The sequence below is a fragment of the Triturus cristatus genome, chromosome 4_1 (assembly GCF_964204655.1).
Source record: "Triturus cristatus chromosome 4_1, aTriCri1.1, whole genome shotgun sequence".
Lineage (NCBI taxonomy): Eukaryota > Metazoa > Chordata > Amphibia > Caudata > Salamandridae > Triturus > Triturus cristatus.
Genome location: NC_140585.1, coordinates 992,690,970 through 992,707,103, shown reverse-complemented (window position 1 = coordinate 992,707,103; position 16,134 = coordinate 992,690,970). Strand labels below are relative to the sequence as shown.

General features: G+C 45.9%; 1 protein-coding gene across 4 annotated transcripts in view; it reads right to left on the bottom strand.

Annotated features, from left to right (window-relative positions):
* CEP290 (centrosomal protein 290) overlaps positions 1–16,134 on the bottom strand; it is a 1,516,454-nt gene that overhangs the window by 1,485,945 nt on the left and 14,375 nt on the right. For all 4 annotated transcript variants that reach the window (XM_085653911.1, XM_085653913.1, XM_085653912.1 and 1 more), the window contains exon 2: positions 6,940–7,066. In XM_085653911.1, coding sequence (XP_085510037.1) covers positions 6,940–7,041 — 102 coding nt within the window. In that variant the 5' untranslated portion in view covers positions 7,042–7,066. The remainder of the gene's footprint in view (positions 1–6,939; positions 7,067–16,134) is intronic.

Below are 16,134 nucleotides of genomic sequence, written 5' to 3'. Positions count from 1 at the left end.
CACGAGACTGCAATGCCTCCGATTCGTATCGGACCCTGGGGCACGACTTGTGTTAAGGAATAAACAGTGGACTTGGCCCAATTCACCCTAAGGTCCGTCACTTCTGCGAAATCGTGCAGAATGCTTGATATCGGGGTCAGGTCAATCGTGATGTCCCGGACATATATGAGTACGTCATCGGCGTACAGTGATACTGCGTGGGTAGAATCACCTATCGGGATGCCCCACTCCTCGCTCGCCCCTCGCAGCAGGGCCGCCAGCGGCTCCATCGCCAACGCGAATAGTAGGGGGGAGAGGGGGCACCCCTGTCTAGTACCGCGCCGGATTGGGAAGGAGTCAGAGATGAGAGGGCCTATGCGCACTCTGGAACTGGGCGAGGAGTAGCTGGGCCGAGTGTAGGCCAGCAGTTTGGGCCTGACACCCATGCGTAACAAGACCTGAAACAGGTAGGCCCAAGAGAGCGTGTCGAACGCCTTTTCGAGGTCCAGCACCAGACACGCTGCCCGAGGGAACCGTTCCTGCACTTGGTCCTGCCCGTGAAACAGCCGCCGGATGTTCGAAGAGGTGTGCCTACCAGGCACGAATCCACTCTGATCGGGGTGGACAAGCCGCGGGAGGATCGTGGTGTACCTGTCCGCCAGGGCCTTCCCGTAGATTTTATAATCCGCCGACAATAGAGTTATGGGTCGGTAGGAGCCTAGCTGATGCGGGTCTCTATCTGGTTTAAGGAGGGATACTATAACGGATTCGCGCATGGAGTGCGGTAGGACTCCCACATCTAGAGCCGCTTGGAACTGCAACTCTAATTGGGGGACCAGCTGGGACGCAAAAGTCTGATAAAAGTCAAGGGGGAAGCCATCCAGCCCCGGGGCCTTGTGGGTGGCTAGCGCCTTCATGGCGTGCCGAATCTCCGTCGCCTTGAGAGGACGATCGAGGTCCAGGCGCGTATCCCGGTCTATGCGGGGAAGCTGAATACGGTCCAGGAAGTCAGCCGGGGCGGCAGCCGACCCGGAGGGCCGGGGGCTAGTGTACAAGCGCATGTAATGCTCATGGAAGGCCTTGAGTATCTGCCCCTGCGAGTACACCAGGGTGCCCTGGACGTCCCGTATGGCCGTGATGGTCGGGAGGCTCGAATCCCGCTTTATGAGCCACGCCAGCAGGGCGCCCGCCCGATCGCCCTCCGTATGGGCCCTAGCTGTGTATGCCGCGAAATTAAACCGACGCATGCTCGCCAATGCTGCGGCGTACGCAGTCTCAGCACTAGCTAACGCAGCCGGCGTGGCTTTCGCAGGGTCCGTCTCCTTAGTAAGTGCGGCCAGTGCCCCTTCCGTCCGCTGAATGTCCCCCTCCAGAACCCGCCGGACCCCCGTAATATGACGAATGCAATTGCCACGCATTACCACCTTAAAAGCATTACATTCTGAGGCTCGGGTGCTGGCGGTGCCAGCATTCTCCCTGAAATAATGACTGATTTGGTCTGCCAAGGTTTGCCGGAAGACCGGGTCTTCGAGACTGTCCCTGGGGAGGCGCCAGGCTGGCACGGGGGGGGGGTGCGCGGGCGCCATTGCAGGGTGATCGTGTGGGCGTCGTGGTCAGAGATGGTTCTGCCCAGGTAGTCAGTGTCTAGAACGGTAGGGAGGATGGTGGGAGAATAAAGGAAGCAGTCCAGGCGCACTCTAAGGTTATGCAGTCTGGAATGGAACGAATAGAGTTTAGCGGTGGGGTTCCGAAGCCGCCAAGCATCCGCCAGGGACCAGTGACTCACCCAGGTTGTAAACCGTTTCGCCTGCGTTACAATGGGGGAAGATGGGAGGGGCGGATGAGATCTGTATAAGGTTACGTCTTGTACGCAATTGTAATCGCCCCCCAGGATCCATGGTACCTGTGCGTATGCGCTCAAGGGATTGGAGAGCGTGTCCCAGAATTTGGATTGGTCGACATTCGGCCCATAGATACTGCCCAGTAAGATCGTCTGGCCGTCTAACCGACCAAGTAACAGTACAAAGCGACCCTCCGGGTCTATTACGTGTGACAATTCCTGAAAGGGGACTCCCGGGCGCACCCATATGAGAGCACCGCGGGCGAATGCAGAGTAAGTTGTGGCATAATGGGCCCCCCGCCAGAGTCTGCGCAGCTTTGTCACCTCCCCCGCCGCCAGGTGTGTCTCTTGCAGGAGTGCAATCTGTGCCTGGTGGCGCTTAATGTATGCGTATACGGAGTACCGCTTGCGCGCTGTATGCATGCCTCGCACATTTAGTGTAAGGAGTGTAAGTTTACCTGCTTGTGCCATCAGGACATATGTTTAGTGCACGTCTCAGGACTCATTGAGTTCCCTTAAAGAGAACACCAGTTGCGTGTCGTTGGCATACAAGACAACTTTCACCCCCACATTGCTCAACAATTGCCGCAAGGGGAGTAAGATAAACATTAAAAAAGCGTTGGGCTCAGAGCCAAACCCTGAGGGACTCCACACATGAGGGGGCTGGAAGTGGAGACATGAGGGTGGAGAATCACCTGCTGTGCACGACCCTCGAGAAATTAGCAGAACCATGCCAGGACAGTTCCCATCACTCCTAGGTGTTCAAGTCTATTTAGGAGAATCCTGTGAAACACTGTATCAAAAGCTGCAGACAAGTCCAGCAGCACAGCATCACACAGCTGCCCTGATCTAAAGTTTCACGGATAGTCTTTGCGACTTCAAGTAGAGCTGTCTCCGTCCTATAGCCAGATCTAAATCCTGACTGGGAGTCGTGCAGATGGTTATTCGATTCCAGGAAGTCCGATAGTTGTTTCTGAACTTCCTTTTCAAGAATTTTGTCTGGCAATGGAAGAAGAGAACTTGGCCTAAAATTTGAGCTCTGCTGTATCAGCGTCCTCTTTCTTGAGAATTGGCTGGACAAATGCTTTTTTTCAACTGGTTGGATAGACCCCAGTCTCTAATGAAGAATTCCAGATAGAGTTCAATATAGGACTCAGCCAGGGGGCTAATAGCTTGAAGAATCTGGTAGGGCAGGGGTCAGACGGAGAGCCTGATTTTATTTTATTCAATTCCACCAGGGACGCTGCCGGGCGAAAAACAGACCACATGCCCGAGTGATGTGAGGTATGAGGTAGCAGATCTGGTGGTCCGGAAAATGGAAAGGAGGAATAGATAGCTTGAATTTCGTTCTGAAAAAAAGTGGCTAAATCTTTACTGAGGGGGGGGAATAGTACTCTTCACGGCTTGTGGTTTAATAAAACCCTGGACTATCTTAAAAACTTATTTTGCTGTGTTGTCAGAGGACTTAATCTGATTGGAAACGTAGTCCCTAATGATCTTACGTTTTAGGCCGTAGAATTTTTTCTGCGCTGCTTTATATGCGCACTTGGCCTCTGGCTCATAGTTTTTCCACCATGCACGCTCCAGCCTCTTACATAGGCTTTTCTCCGTGCGGATTTCGGTTGCAAACCAGGGGGCCGAGGGTTTACTCCTGGCCAATGTCATAGTCTTAGTTGGGGCTATTCTGTCAAGGGCTGAGACAAACCAACAGTTGAAAACTGAAGCGTCATGGCTCGGTTCACCTATAAGCTGGGGGGAGGGGGTGTTCTGTAACTCACAACCCATAGATTCAGGTGAGATCTTCCACCAATTTCTCCTGTCCTCAAATGCTGATCTGACCTGATTATTACAGGAAACCCAAGTTAGTTTGAAAGGGACCAGCCAGTGATCTGACCAAGATACAGGTGATGGGTCCTCTACCTGTAGCGTGTGATCATTGGTAAAGAGTCGATCAAGCATGTGGCCAGCCACATGAGTGGGTGACGATACCTTTTGGATTAGATATGACCCTTTGAGGTTATCAGTCAGTTGAACAGCTAAGTGGCAGTTATCATTGTCCATATGGACATTAAAATCACCAAGGACTGTTTAGTTAGTGTGCCTCAGTGAGAGGTCAGCGATAGTGTCATAGAGCTTCAGTAATTGTGTAGCCGGTGCGTTCGGGGGTCTATAGACCAGCAGTCCGGCCATGGAGGAAACCGTGGAGAATTTGATACAGAAGGACAAGGCCTAAATTATCCCCGTACTTTCAATTCTCTTACGAGAGATCTCCCAACTCACTCTCATAATCACGGCAAGGCCACCGCCTAATTTATTACCAGCCCGGTTTGCCTTGGATATTCTGTATCCACCTGGAATAGCCAGTGATATATCAGGGTTGGAAGTTTCTCTCAGCCATGTTTCAGTTAGAAACATGACATCCCAAGCGTTTGTCTTTAGAGTGAGCCAGATAACATTTGCATCATTTGGGAGAGATCTACAGTTGATAAGACACGCCTTGATAGTGGGCCTGGAAGTTGGTTTGGGTACTATGGTGGACACAACTGCAGTATCAGTATACTCACCGGATTTCAAAAGCCCAATATCCAACTTAAATGTGCAAGACTTGCAATGTAGCTCGTGGTGGCCAGACCCCTTTTCTCCCACCAAACCAAGATCCAGACGTGTAGGCCCTAGCAAGCCTAATGTGGAAACAGCAAGCAGCTGCTCCTTGGACCAAACGGTTCTGGTTGAAGAAAAGCCACGGGCAGCATGGCTGGTGCTGGCCGCGGTCCGGACGGGCACAGACGAGTTGCCTTCGGCTCACCTTCGGTGCGCCAGCAGCAGGTCCGCTGCGGGTCCGTGTCATCCGCCCCCTTATGTCTCGGGCGTGCGCGGTAGCGTCCAAAGACTGGACGGCTAACCTAAGTGCAAAAAATGCTTAATAAGTGCCCCCGGAGCTATAACACAGCTCCACAGTATGCCACAACACTTTAGGACACAACAATGTATATCACGTAAATCTATGCCACTCAACTCTATGACACTCTACGCAACTCTATGCCACTTCCCTACACTGTACTGTATGACACACTACTCCACTGTACTACACTCTACGACTCTCTATGACACTCTACAACACTCTACAACACTCTACTTCCCTTCACTGTACTCCATGCAACCACACTCTGTGACACCCCACTCTACGACGCGCCACGCCACTGTATGACAACACTCTACGACACACCACTCCACTGTACGGTATGACACTCCACTGTAGAACACCCTACAACACTGTATGACCCTTCACTCTATGCCACGGTTCCCCACTCTACAACACTCCACTTAACGAGACTGTAATCTACGACACTCTCCTCAACTTTACAACACTATACTCCACTCTATGTCACTGTGCGACACTGTACTCGACGATTCTATAACACGCACCTTCCTCATGCACAGCTTATACCCGTTCATATTATATTACTTATAGCATATTAAATAATAGCATTCATAACAAGACTCATGACATCGCAAATGACATCATTTATAATAACACTGTGCATGGTAGCAGGCCGAGTAATCGTTCATGTAGTGTGGCAAGCGAGTTGACAACACTGTGTATGAAGGTGTGCAGATTTGTCAATGTGTCAATTTGCAAATCTTGCGAAGTGTGCAGAAGAAATTTGGACTGATTTCCCGGGGGTACCCATAGTCTCAAAAACTCTAGAAGGGATGCTGGTAAGGGGAGGGGATGCAGATTAATAACTCGCCTATACAATGTACTAAAAGCAGATAGGAAAGTTCACCAGGGCAAGACAGCTCTAGGATAATGACTTATTAACTCCACTGACAGATAAGGAGTGGAATGAAACGTGTAGAAATACATGGCTCAAGTAATGCCAGGTTTAAGTTATCTCATTTCTACTTTCTTTACCGCACATACCTTACACCATTCAGAATGCAAAACATATGCCCTCAAAGATCCTCAAATTGCACAAAATGTAAACTTTCTGGAACAGACTTCTTCCATATGGAATGGAGCTGCAAGGTGGTAGTGTAATAGTGGGATGAGATGGTACACCCCCTTCAGCTAATTACTGGGATATCCATAGGAGGTGACAATGAAGCCTTACTTATTGTGCCTTATTCCTAGCTCCAAGAAGCGTAAAATGCATCATAAAGGAGCGGTACTGGGGTTGATGCTCGCAAAATGCCAAATAGCTATCAGATTGATTTCCCCAAGGAAAGGAGTTGAGAAACGCTAATATGAAAGTTAGACGAAACGAAAACGTAGAGGATGTTATGCAACTATGGGAAGATATAAACACAATACATGACACCACTGTGGAAGATGCTCAACAAGGCTAATGACCTGAATTTATTTGGTAGAGGGACACTGCGAGATGCCCAAACACAAAAGTCCTGTGTTCTGGGGTTACTGAGGGAGACAATGCAGCTCCGTGGTGTGGTATGTTGAAAAACTATTCACTTGGAAACATAGGAAGAAGGATGGTTAATAATAACCAGAACATGCACTGGGATATATGGAAATTGCAGGCTGTTTTCATTACTGTGTCGTTGAGAGTGTAGACTATCTCTTTTGTAAAAGAAGAGCATGCAGGTATTGTTACATGCTGCCATCTAATGTTGTGATATGACTGTTTGTTGTTTCCTGTTATGATCTAATAGCTTATAAAATTAAAATAAAGTTCACAAAAATAAAGAAATCGCAGGTAGACAGGCATGCCTTGTTTCAGAGTATTAGCATATTCCAGCTATGAAGAGATGCTGACATTGACTACAAGCTTTCGGTCGCTGAAGAAAAAGAGTGGTGCACAACATGTTTGCTGCTGAATATTAAATGTTGGGCTGTAGCACAACCAATGAAAACTATTTATTTTCTATATAAGAATGCCCAAGGACCCCGGAGTTGACACACATCCTCCTCATGTCTTACAGGACCCAGGAAATTGCTGAAATGGGATTTCTGATGTTAGACATTATCTTTTCAAAACATCTGTTGGAATGGCAGCAGAGGTCAAAACTACTAAGGAAACCCTTTTATAAGACAAACAGAACGCAAATAGATAGGTTACTGTCCTGAAGCAAAATCAGGATATCCAAAGAAAAGGAGATACCTTGGATAATGAGTCAACAAGGCTGTCTGCCTCTTCCTCCTGGCTGGGGAGGGCATCTGGGTCAACCTTCATCAGCTTTGCCCAATCTAAATTGGGTGGCATTTTTTCACTTTTGTAAAAACACACCCTAAAAGATAAAAACAAAGAAAACAAAATGTATGTAACCACATGATTAAAAAAACATTTCAAATAACAAAAACATTGTTACTGTCCTTGAATGTTACTTTATAAAACTTTTGCACTTCTAGGCAGAGCAAAGGGAAGGCAGGAGAAATGTGAGATGTACTATAGAGTAGAAACAAACATTCACCTCAGTGAGCTGCATGCCATGCATCAAATACAGCCTTTTCCTAGGATATTTCACCCCACAATTCAAGCTCAAGGATCAGCTGTGGGTAAGCCATTTTTTAGGTAGCATCCACACAGACAGCGCAGCTGTATGGTTTGCTAAAGACATTTTGGGGGCATTTAGAAAGCTGACTTAGGAATAAGTCTGGGTGGTGAACTCCGCTCCACTCGTGGAGTTTTCTGCATTACGCGGAGCTCAAGGAGTTCCGAAACACTCTGCTATGCATAGCGGAGCAGAGTTTTTTCCTCAATCGAGTTCGTCAACGTCAAGTTGGCGAGCTCGAGCAAGGAAAGAATTCACCTTCCGGCGAGATTTTTCTTCGTTCACAATCGTCGATGTCAAGTTGGCAGGCACGAGCATGGGAAATCCACCTCCCGATAAGATTTCTCAACGAGGGCGGTCAGATTTCTTATTGCGTGTGGTCGCGTAGGCTTGCGACTGCTCGCATTGAGAAACCGTCTGTTCACGTTGAGAAAGATGCCGCTCGAGAAAAAAAATCTTCGCGTGGCAGAAAAGAAGCAGCGCCTGCTTGCTCTGTGCATGGTACTGTTTGCGATGATTGCACAGTGCAGACAAGCACCTGGCGCTGAAAATCACTGCGAGCGGCATTTATCTAACGCACTCCGCCGCTTTCGGAGCTCAGCATAGGGAGGCGGAGATTTTTTTGCACTCCGCCCAGGCTTACTTAGGAATCGATGCCGCCCAAATGTTTACTATTGGCTTTGTGGTTTGTGACTCACATTTTCTGGCTTTCTACTTGCTGACTTTATTTGCTTTAGGGTGTCCAACGTGAGTTTTTCCCTCCCATTGATCAAACCTTGTCTTCAAAAATCTTGCGATCTGTAAACAGGCCATTAAATCTTGTTCTTATCTTGTCACATTTGCTGTGCATTCAAAGACAGAGGTCAAATGTCAAGCTGTGTCTTCTATATTTTGCTTTCGTTGACTTCTGAGTGAGAGTTTTTATAGGAAAGAGGAATGTAGATTACTTTCCCCATGGAGCCCTGGTGATCCTCGTATGCTCGGTTTACGAGGCTGTAACACAACCCTTAAATAGGTTAGTGGGTTACTGCTTTTAACACAGAGATCCTTTTGTTACTTGTAAATTTTAATTCTTCTAATACAGCACAGTGAGATACCAAGGACCAGCGACGCCTGCACCTTGTAACCCTCACGGTTTTATGCAACAAACATCTTGTACATTGATTTTCATACTTACAGGATTTATGGTCAATGTATAATATGTACGTTATGTAAATCGCTCTGACACCCTGCACTGGTATGAGTAACACTATAAAAGAAATAAAATAGTGGTATTTACATTGTTATTTGCAAATAGTGGGACAGACCAACACATCTGATATTCTTACAGTGCATGTATTTCTCCTATATACATGGACTGAATAAAGTCAAAACCCCGCCTCCCTGAAGCACCTGTGAAGTGATAATAAGCTATGAGCCTTTCTTTCCCCTCCTTTCCATTTGCAACTAAGTGTGAGCCTCCAGACCACACCCAGCCAGGATCAGACTGGAACAAAAGGAGGCCTGATGGCCCCTTAAATTTAGCCTTTATCTTTTGCGCAGCTGGAGGTGAAAATAAATTAAAAAGCCTCCACCACACCTGCATGTTGCGGCTTAGAATGAAAGTAGAGAACAATGCAGGCGATGCTAATCCTGTCCCAATGTATGAAAATTACGCCGGGACAAGTTCAGCATAGGCAAACAGGCAAAGTTGTTCATCACAAACAACAACACAACATCACTGCTCTTCTAAGCAGCTCAACCCACCTCTTTCTTCCCCAAACTTTGAACACAGCACTTCCCGGAGCTTATTTTCTTTTCTAACAACACGTGCAATGATATCAGGACAATAAGAACTCATAGAAGCTTCAGTTTACTTTTTAAACAGACAAAAAGAACACAATTCCTTAACTTGCCACACACTACCTATACCAGAATATACATTTTGACCCTAGCTCCATGTTAAAATTAAAATTATGTGCTTTCATGGCTATTGTTTACTAACACCAGCTGCTTCGGGGCACATGCACCAACAACAGACCACTCTCTTTATCGGTCATTCTAAGTTACACTTAACAGACCAGAAATTACATTTGTGCAGCTGGTACAGTGGCTCCAAGCAAGCCTGGCTGAAGACGGCTGAAATGCCAGAAACCGGTCCTAGGAAGCTTGTTTCCGGTCCAGGGAAAACATGGCTTGGCAGTTCGGGCTGGACTGTTCCCATGAGGCACAGGGTCAGACTGATTTGCATATGGCCATGTCTGAACTGGGGTGGCAGAGTGGGCTAAAGAACGGTGATGGATTAAACCCAGATCAGTTGACTGGGGGTGAGTGCTTGCAATGTTCAACACTCCGTCCATCATTTCCTTTGGTTTTTGCTTTGTTCGCCATAAGTTGGCAGGGTATGCTCAGACGTGAGTCCCTTGCTCACTTTGCCACTGGATTCAAGCAAGCCTGGCTGAAGACGGCTGAAATGCCAGAAACCGGTCCTAGGAAGCTTGTTTCCGGTCCAGGGAAGACATGGCTTGGCAGTTCGGGCTGGACTGTTCCCATGAGGCACAGGGTCAGACTGATTTGCATATGGCCATGTCTGAACTGGGGTGGCAGAGTGGGCTAAAGAACGGTGATGGATTAAACCCAGATCAGTTGACTGGGGGTGAGTGCTTGCAATGTTCAACACTCCGTCCATCATTTCCTTTGGTTTTTACAGTGGCTCCAAGCCCAACAGAAACACAATAAACATGAACTACAATTTCATTTCACCCACCTACATGTTCCTCTTCTCTCTCTAGACCAGGGGTCTCCAACCTTTTCACTAATAAAAGCTACTTAAGTTCAAGAAAATCATCCAAGCTACTAATAAAATGAGTGTAGCAATAGCAGCTGTATCCGACTAGATTGCATTAGTAATTACCATATGCAAGATGACTAGCAGTGTTCAATCCATCATTCCTTGATCCAAGTGTTTCCTTGGTGGTCCTTTAGGAAGAGCCCTAGAACAGTAACAATCTAATCGCGACTTACCCTGTGTTATCCTATTGACGTCTGACCCGGTGTAACCACTCTGCATCTTGGTGCCTTGGGGTCCTTGGCTACTCACCTTTGGTCGTTTCGTGCTTCCCCTGGGGGTCCTCCAACCTTGAGCATTATATGACATTGGCACGTGGGGGGCCTGCACTCTAGGGGTGTTCTGACATCAGAAACAATGCAAGCTCCAGACGCGATTTGCGTTGCCGGCTTCCTATTAGCAACGCAAGGGGTCACAATGCACTGGCAGGCTCCAGTAGGGCCCCCAATGGCAGCCTGGATAGGTGTGGTCAGTAAATGGGGCACAGCAGAGGAAGACCCAATCCGGCACGAAGAGTGCACAGGCTCTGTATTTCCACAGAATGGGCCACACTTCTTCAGCCCTTCCCACAACAAACAGAAAAAATCCAATCACACCCAACACTACCAGCCCCCACGTGAGATTCATACTAGGCTCCCACTATTGAGGCCCCCAGAGAACCCCCGACACCGCAGAGTCCCCCACACACAACAAATGTATGCGTACCCCAGTCACCCCCACCCCACTCCTCAAGGGATGGAGCTGTCCCAAACCAGAACCGACCCCGTAAGTCCCACAATATAGTCACAAGAACCAAACATTCGTCAACCCAATAACATCCCCATCCCCAACCACATACCCTGGTTCATTCCCAAGTTAGTAACCAGTTGATTACACTGGCAGTTCCACAAACCAGACAAATTACAGGAAGGACAACCCATTTGGGGCGAAACAGGTCACACTACAATATTCCAAGATTCTTTCTTATTAGCAGCTTACAGCCATGCTAGCTTGTACTAATCTCTCATAGTGTTATGTATGGACAACTGATGATAATAACATGATCTTGTAATGTAAAAAAAAAAACAATAAAATGGTTAAAAAAAAAAGAAAATACATGTCATGTTAGTGTGCCAGAGATATATGCATGGTATGTAGGTATGTCACAGTTTTAAATATAATGTTAAGTTGCCAGAAATGTGCATGCTTGCGTCACAGCTATTTATGTGTATTATAATTTTTTGTTGTTTGAAACAGTCATACAACGTGAACACAGTTTGAGATAAGAGCATATAAGCACTAAACAGTATAGTGCACTAAGGGGGGAGGGAAATGGGGTATGGAGAGGAATCAAGGTGCAAATGAAACTAGTATGTTATTTTATTGCAAGTGAGCTATTATACCATGTTGGTGTGTCCCAGTTGTGAATGTCATGTTCTTGTGTCAGAGCTAAGCATACAATGTTTGTGCACTATGGCTTTCTTTGCACTATGTGTGTTGTGTTTGCAAGATCCTCCCATCGTCTGTCAGTTAGAGAACCAACAAATGTCACATGTGTAGAACTTATGAACGGATTTCTGATTCACACAAATAAGTAGTAGTCTGGGAACAATTAACTAAGAGATACCATGAGGTAGTCAGAACCATGGAAGAGGGCTTTTCTCAACAAGAGTAAAAGGCTCTTCAGAGAAAGATCTCTGGTAACGGACAGCCTAACAAAATCTGTCAGATATAAGCAATACATCATGGTGATCAAAGTAAGCCAGAGAACTCAACAATGTCACTTCTACAGATTTGAGCTGCACATGATCACACTAATGATGTAGTAACCGTAAGAGGATTAATAGGTTTACCAAGAGTTGGACATTAGATAAGTGGTCTGATTCATCTATTTGACAGTGCTAATGAGCTCGGCAAAACTAACAGATGTGGCTCGTTTTAGCTTTGTCTGTTGTTGTACTATAGGTTAGATGCAATAGCAAACAAGCATTGGCAATGCAATCGGTCTCGCCTTTGGGACCTTATATGTATTTAGCTATGAAGCACATTAGCCTGGGTGCTGAAACATCTACTGTTCTTTAACATGGAGGGAAAGTAAGCACCAAACTGCGTGACACACCAGGTATGAGAATACATAGAGAGAAATATTGCCTTTTAGCAGGAAATGGTATAGTCCGAAGCTCAGTTTTTAATTTAAAATCATGGTCTTCGGTGGTCATATCACTGAAGATACAAGATTTGAAAAAAATATTATTGTCTACGGAGGCTCGTGGAAGATAATTTCTATGGACTGGAATCTAGAGAATGCTAAAGCAATTCTGGTATTTTACTGACCCCTACTGGTCATTTTCTATCAAGACAGTTAAATAGAGGCAGTTGAACAGAAATAAAAGTCCCTAAGCTGAAGCAGATAAGTCCTAGGGCTGATCTACAGAGCCCACAAAGTACATACACATAGAAGTATGTTGTAATCTAGGAAGTTATAATGCATCTACTCTCTGTTTCTGTCCTTGCCTTGCTGCTCAGTCTGTGTGATGTCATTGGAATGTTGAGTGTGTTTGAGTGGAAGCAAAGATCAGTTGGAGATGGGCTGAGCAGCAGGGAGGCTGCTCCTGGTGGGGCATCTATGGATATTAATCAAAGCTTAATCTGAACTTGTTGTGGATCCTATCTAAAGAATAAAGCTAAGATCTTGGACCACACATCTATGGACTACTTGGCTTTCTTTAATTGTAACACTGGCGACGAGTTAGAAGAACCTGCGTGCTGATTGGACTTTTGAAGGTGAAGGAATCATTTCTCATGGGCCTGTGTGCTGTTTGGAATATTAGAGCTGGAGAAATCAATTTTGAGTGGGTTAGTCTTCTGGATTTGAAGGAACTTGGCGCCCCTAATGCCCCACCAGTGACCCTGTCAACGGTCGCCCACAACTCAAGGTGCCAGTTCCTGCTACATTAAACACCAAGAAAGGCGCTGTGGGCGTTTAGTTGTCAACTGCCTGCGTGTGGAGGTAAGCGCCAAAATGGGAGTTTAAAACTTTGGACGAGTTTCCCAGTGAGGAATTTTTGACTACAATGGAGCCTGTTTGAGCCTTTTTGTGATCTGAGCGGTTTGGTGCATGACCGTTTCCCCGCACTTTCCTTGTGTTGCGGGTGGGGCTTGGAAGAGAGAGCTGACGTGCCGCTGCTGGCGTGAACCTTTATTGTGGTGAGACGAGACCTTTCATTGTATACAACATACTGGCTTCTCTACCCTATATAAGTAGTAGTTTCTTCTCACAACTTTAAAAAATTTGAAATCATGCGCGTGTTGCCAATGTCGCGTGCACTCTTACCTACATGATGGAGTTTTACAGTTCGTGGGGGGAAGCCTCTGTGACGTCGTGGGTTCTGCGAGGCTCTGGGCTGCTGAGAGTCGATTTTCACCATAAACGTGCCCTAAGCCATCCAGCACAGCGTGCATTACGTGCAGCCATTTTGGGTTTTGCTGCAGATGATATTTACTGTCCTTATGTTGCCAACCAAGGTTCCTCATTTTCTCCGCTATTAACGATGCAGCAAGTGTAGCGCGGGAAAGTACAAGACGGGTGGCATTTGTGGCTCACAGCATGTACTCCAACAACGCTGTTCAAGCATTTGGACATTTCTGGTGACGTCGCTGTGTTCTTTCGGAGAAATCTTCGGCATTGAATTTTGAGCATCAGCGCATTGGATGGAGACAGCTTGCAGCTTGTTGTCAGAGAGTCGGTATGGCGAGGACCTCGGGTGAGAAGTCGCTCACTGGTCATGTGACTCTTTGGATATTTCTTCAATGTGATGGCTGAGCTTGTACTGTAATGTTTAAGGCAATCCTTGTTTTTCGTTTTGTTTCCATGCTCTTTCTAGAATATTTGAGGTGATGAGTGAACGTTGTCTGATATATGTTCACCAGTATATGGTGATAGGTGTGAGGTGAGAGATTACGTATGTCCTAAGTCCTGGGTTTTTGCAGAAGAGGAGGGTGTTTGTGTCACTTTCTCTTTGTGTCACCTTCTAAGTCCTGCGGGTGTAGCTGCACTGTAGTGCGTAAGGGGTGTTGTAGGGGTGGTGTTTCGTGTTTCCAGTCCTGGGAGCTGGTGTTCATGATGGTTGTTCTTGTGTGTGTTTGTATGAAAAGAGGGAGGAAGAGAGTATGGTGTCTTTGGTTTTGTGTGTCTTTGGTTTTGTTAGTGTATGTTTTTATATAAATTTTGCCTTGTGCAAGGTGTTGGTCTGTGTGTCACGAGTACGCACGTTAGAAGACTTTTGATCTTGAGACTTCTCAGACTTACTTGTCTGGTTTTTACCCTTGTGTTGGTGGTTGCCTCGTGTGAGGTGTCGGTCTGTGCGTTACGGGTGCGCACATGAGAAGACCCCTTCTTTTGAAGCTTCTCTGATTTCACTGTTTTGGTTTTACCCTCTGAATTGGTTGTTACCTCGTGTGAGGTGTTGGACTGTGTGTTACGGGTGCGCACATGAGAAGACTCCTTCTTTTGAAGCTTCTCTGATTTGCCTGTTTGGTTTTACCCTTTGAATTGGTTCTTACCTCGTGTGAGGTGTTGGATTGTGCGTTACAGGTGCGCACATGAGAGGTCTACCTTTTGAGTAGCTGCTCTGATTTGCTTGTTTGGTTTTACCCTCTGAATTGCTTGTTACCTCGTGTGAGGTGTTGGACTGTGCGTTACGGGTGCGCACAAGAGTATTTGTATCATCCTGTTGTTAGGGGTTGTTAAATTACCCTTTTAGTGTTACGTCTTGAGGTTTTGTGTTATTCTTGAAGCTCATTGGTTTTTGGGTATGTGTGTCTTTCTATCATCGCACAATTTATTTAGTCTTGTTGCATAAATGTACATTGTTCTTGCATTTTACTATCTTCATATATTGCTTGAAAGTACATTGTTATTGCATTTTACTATCTTCACGATTTGCAAAAAAGGACATTGTTTTTTGCATGTTCATATTTTCACTAATTTGATGAGGGGGGGATGTGTTGTAATCTAGGAAGTTATAATGCATCTACTCTCTGTTTCTGTCCTTGCCTTGCTGCTCAGTCTGTGTGATGTCATTGGAATGTTGAGTGTGTTTGAGTGGAAGCAAAGATCAGTTGGAGATGGGCTGAGCAGCAGGGAGGCTGCTCCTGGTGGGGCATCTATGGATATTAATCAAAGCTTAATCTGAACTTGTTGTGGATCCTATCTAAAGAATAAAGCTAAGATCTTGGACCACACATCTATGGACTACTTGGCTTTCTTTAATTGTAACAAAGTATATACTAAAGAATATATAAGAGTTCTCAAATGCTCGACCTAAAACCTGACCGAGAGAGGCACCCAAATGTTGTTTACGTGGCATGCTGTGTGAAACACAGGATTTCAGTTTACATGTTTAAGCCACGCCATTAAATATATAGCTCAGGCCTCTTTAAAGAAATTGCTAGTAACACTTCTTTCGCCATGCTCCTTTTAGAGACCCTTTTTCATTCCACGTAAAGCAGTGAGTCTGACCTATATTGATATATATGAAATTAATCCAACAGCGTACAGTTTCAGCCAACACTAATAAATGCAGCAAGCTGAACTCAGATATTTTGATGTTATAAGACATGACCTTGTTGGGAAAATTCAGGGTCAAAGGTTGTGTGATGTCACACCTGTGATGTTATTCAGGTCAAAGGGTGTATAATGTCCCTTCTACTATACATAGCATTTTGGTGAATCACATGCATGGAACCAAGTAAAATTATCATAACTTCAAAAGGAATTGTAACCTGCGTGCATGTTAATAACCCCAACCTGTAATCCTGCACGTACTTGAATGTAAATTGATAAATCCACGATTCAAACAATCCTCTACACCACTACAGATAGCGTATGTCTAGGCAAAAAATACTCACTCGCAGTAGTATTAGCACCTTACATGTTGCATTGCAATTTTAGGTATGTTCTTAATAAACGCATCGGATCCGGACAGTGCTTGAAATA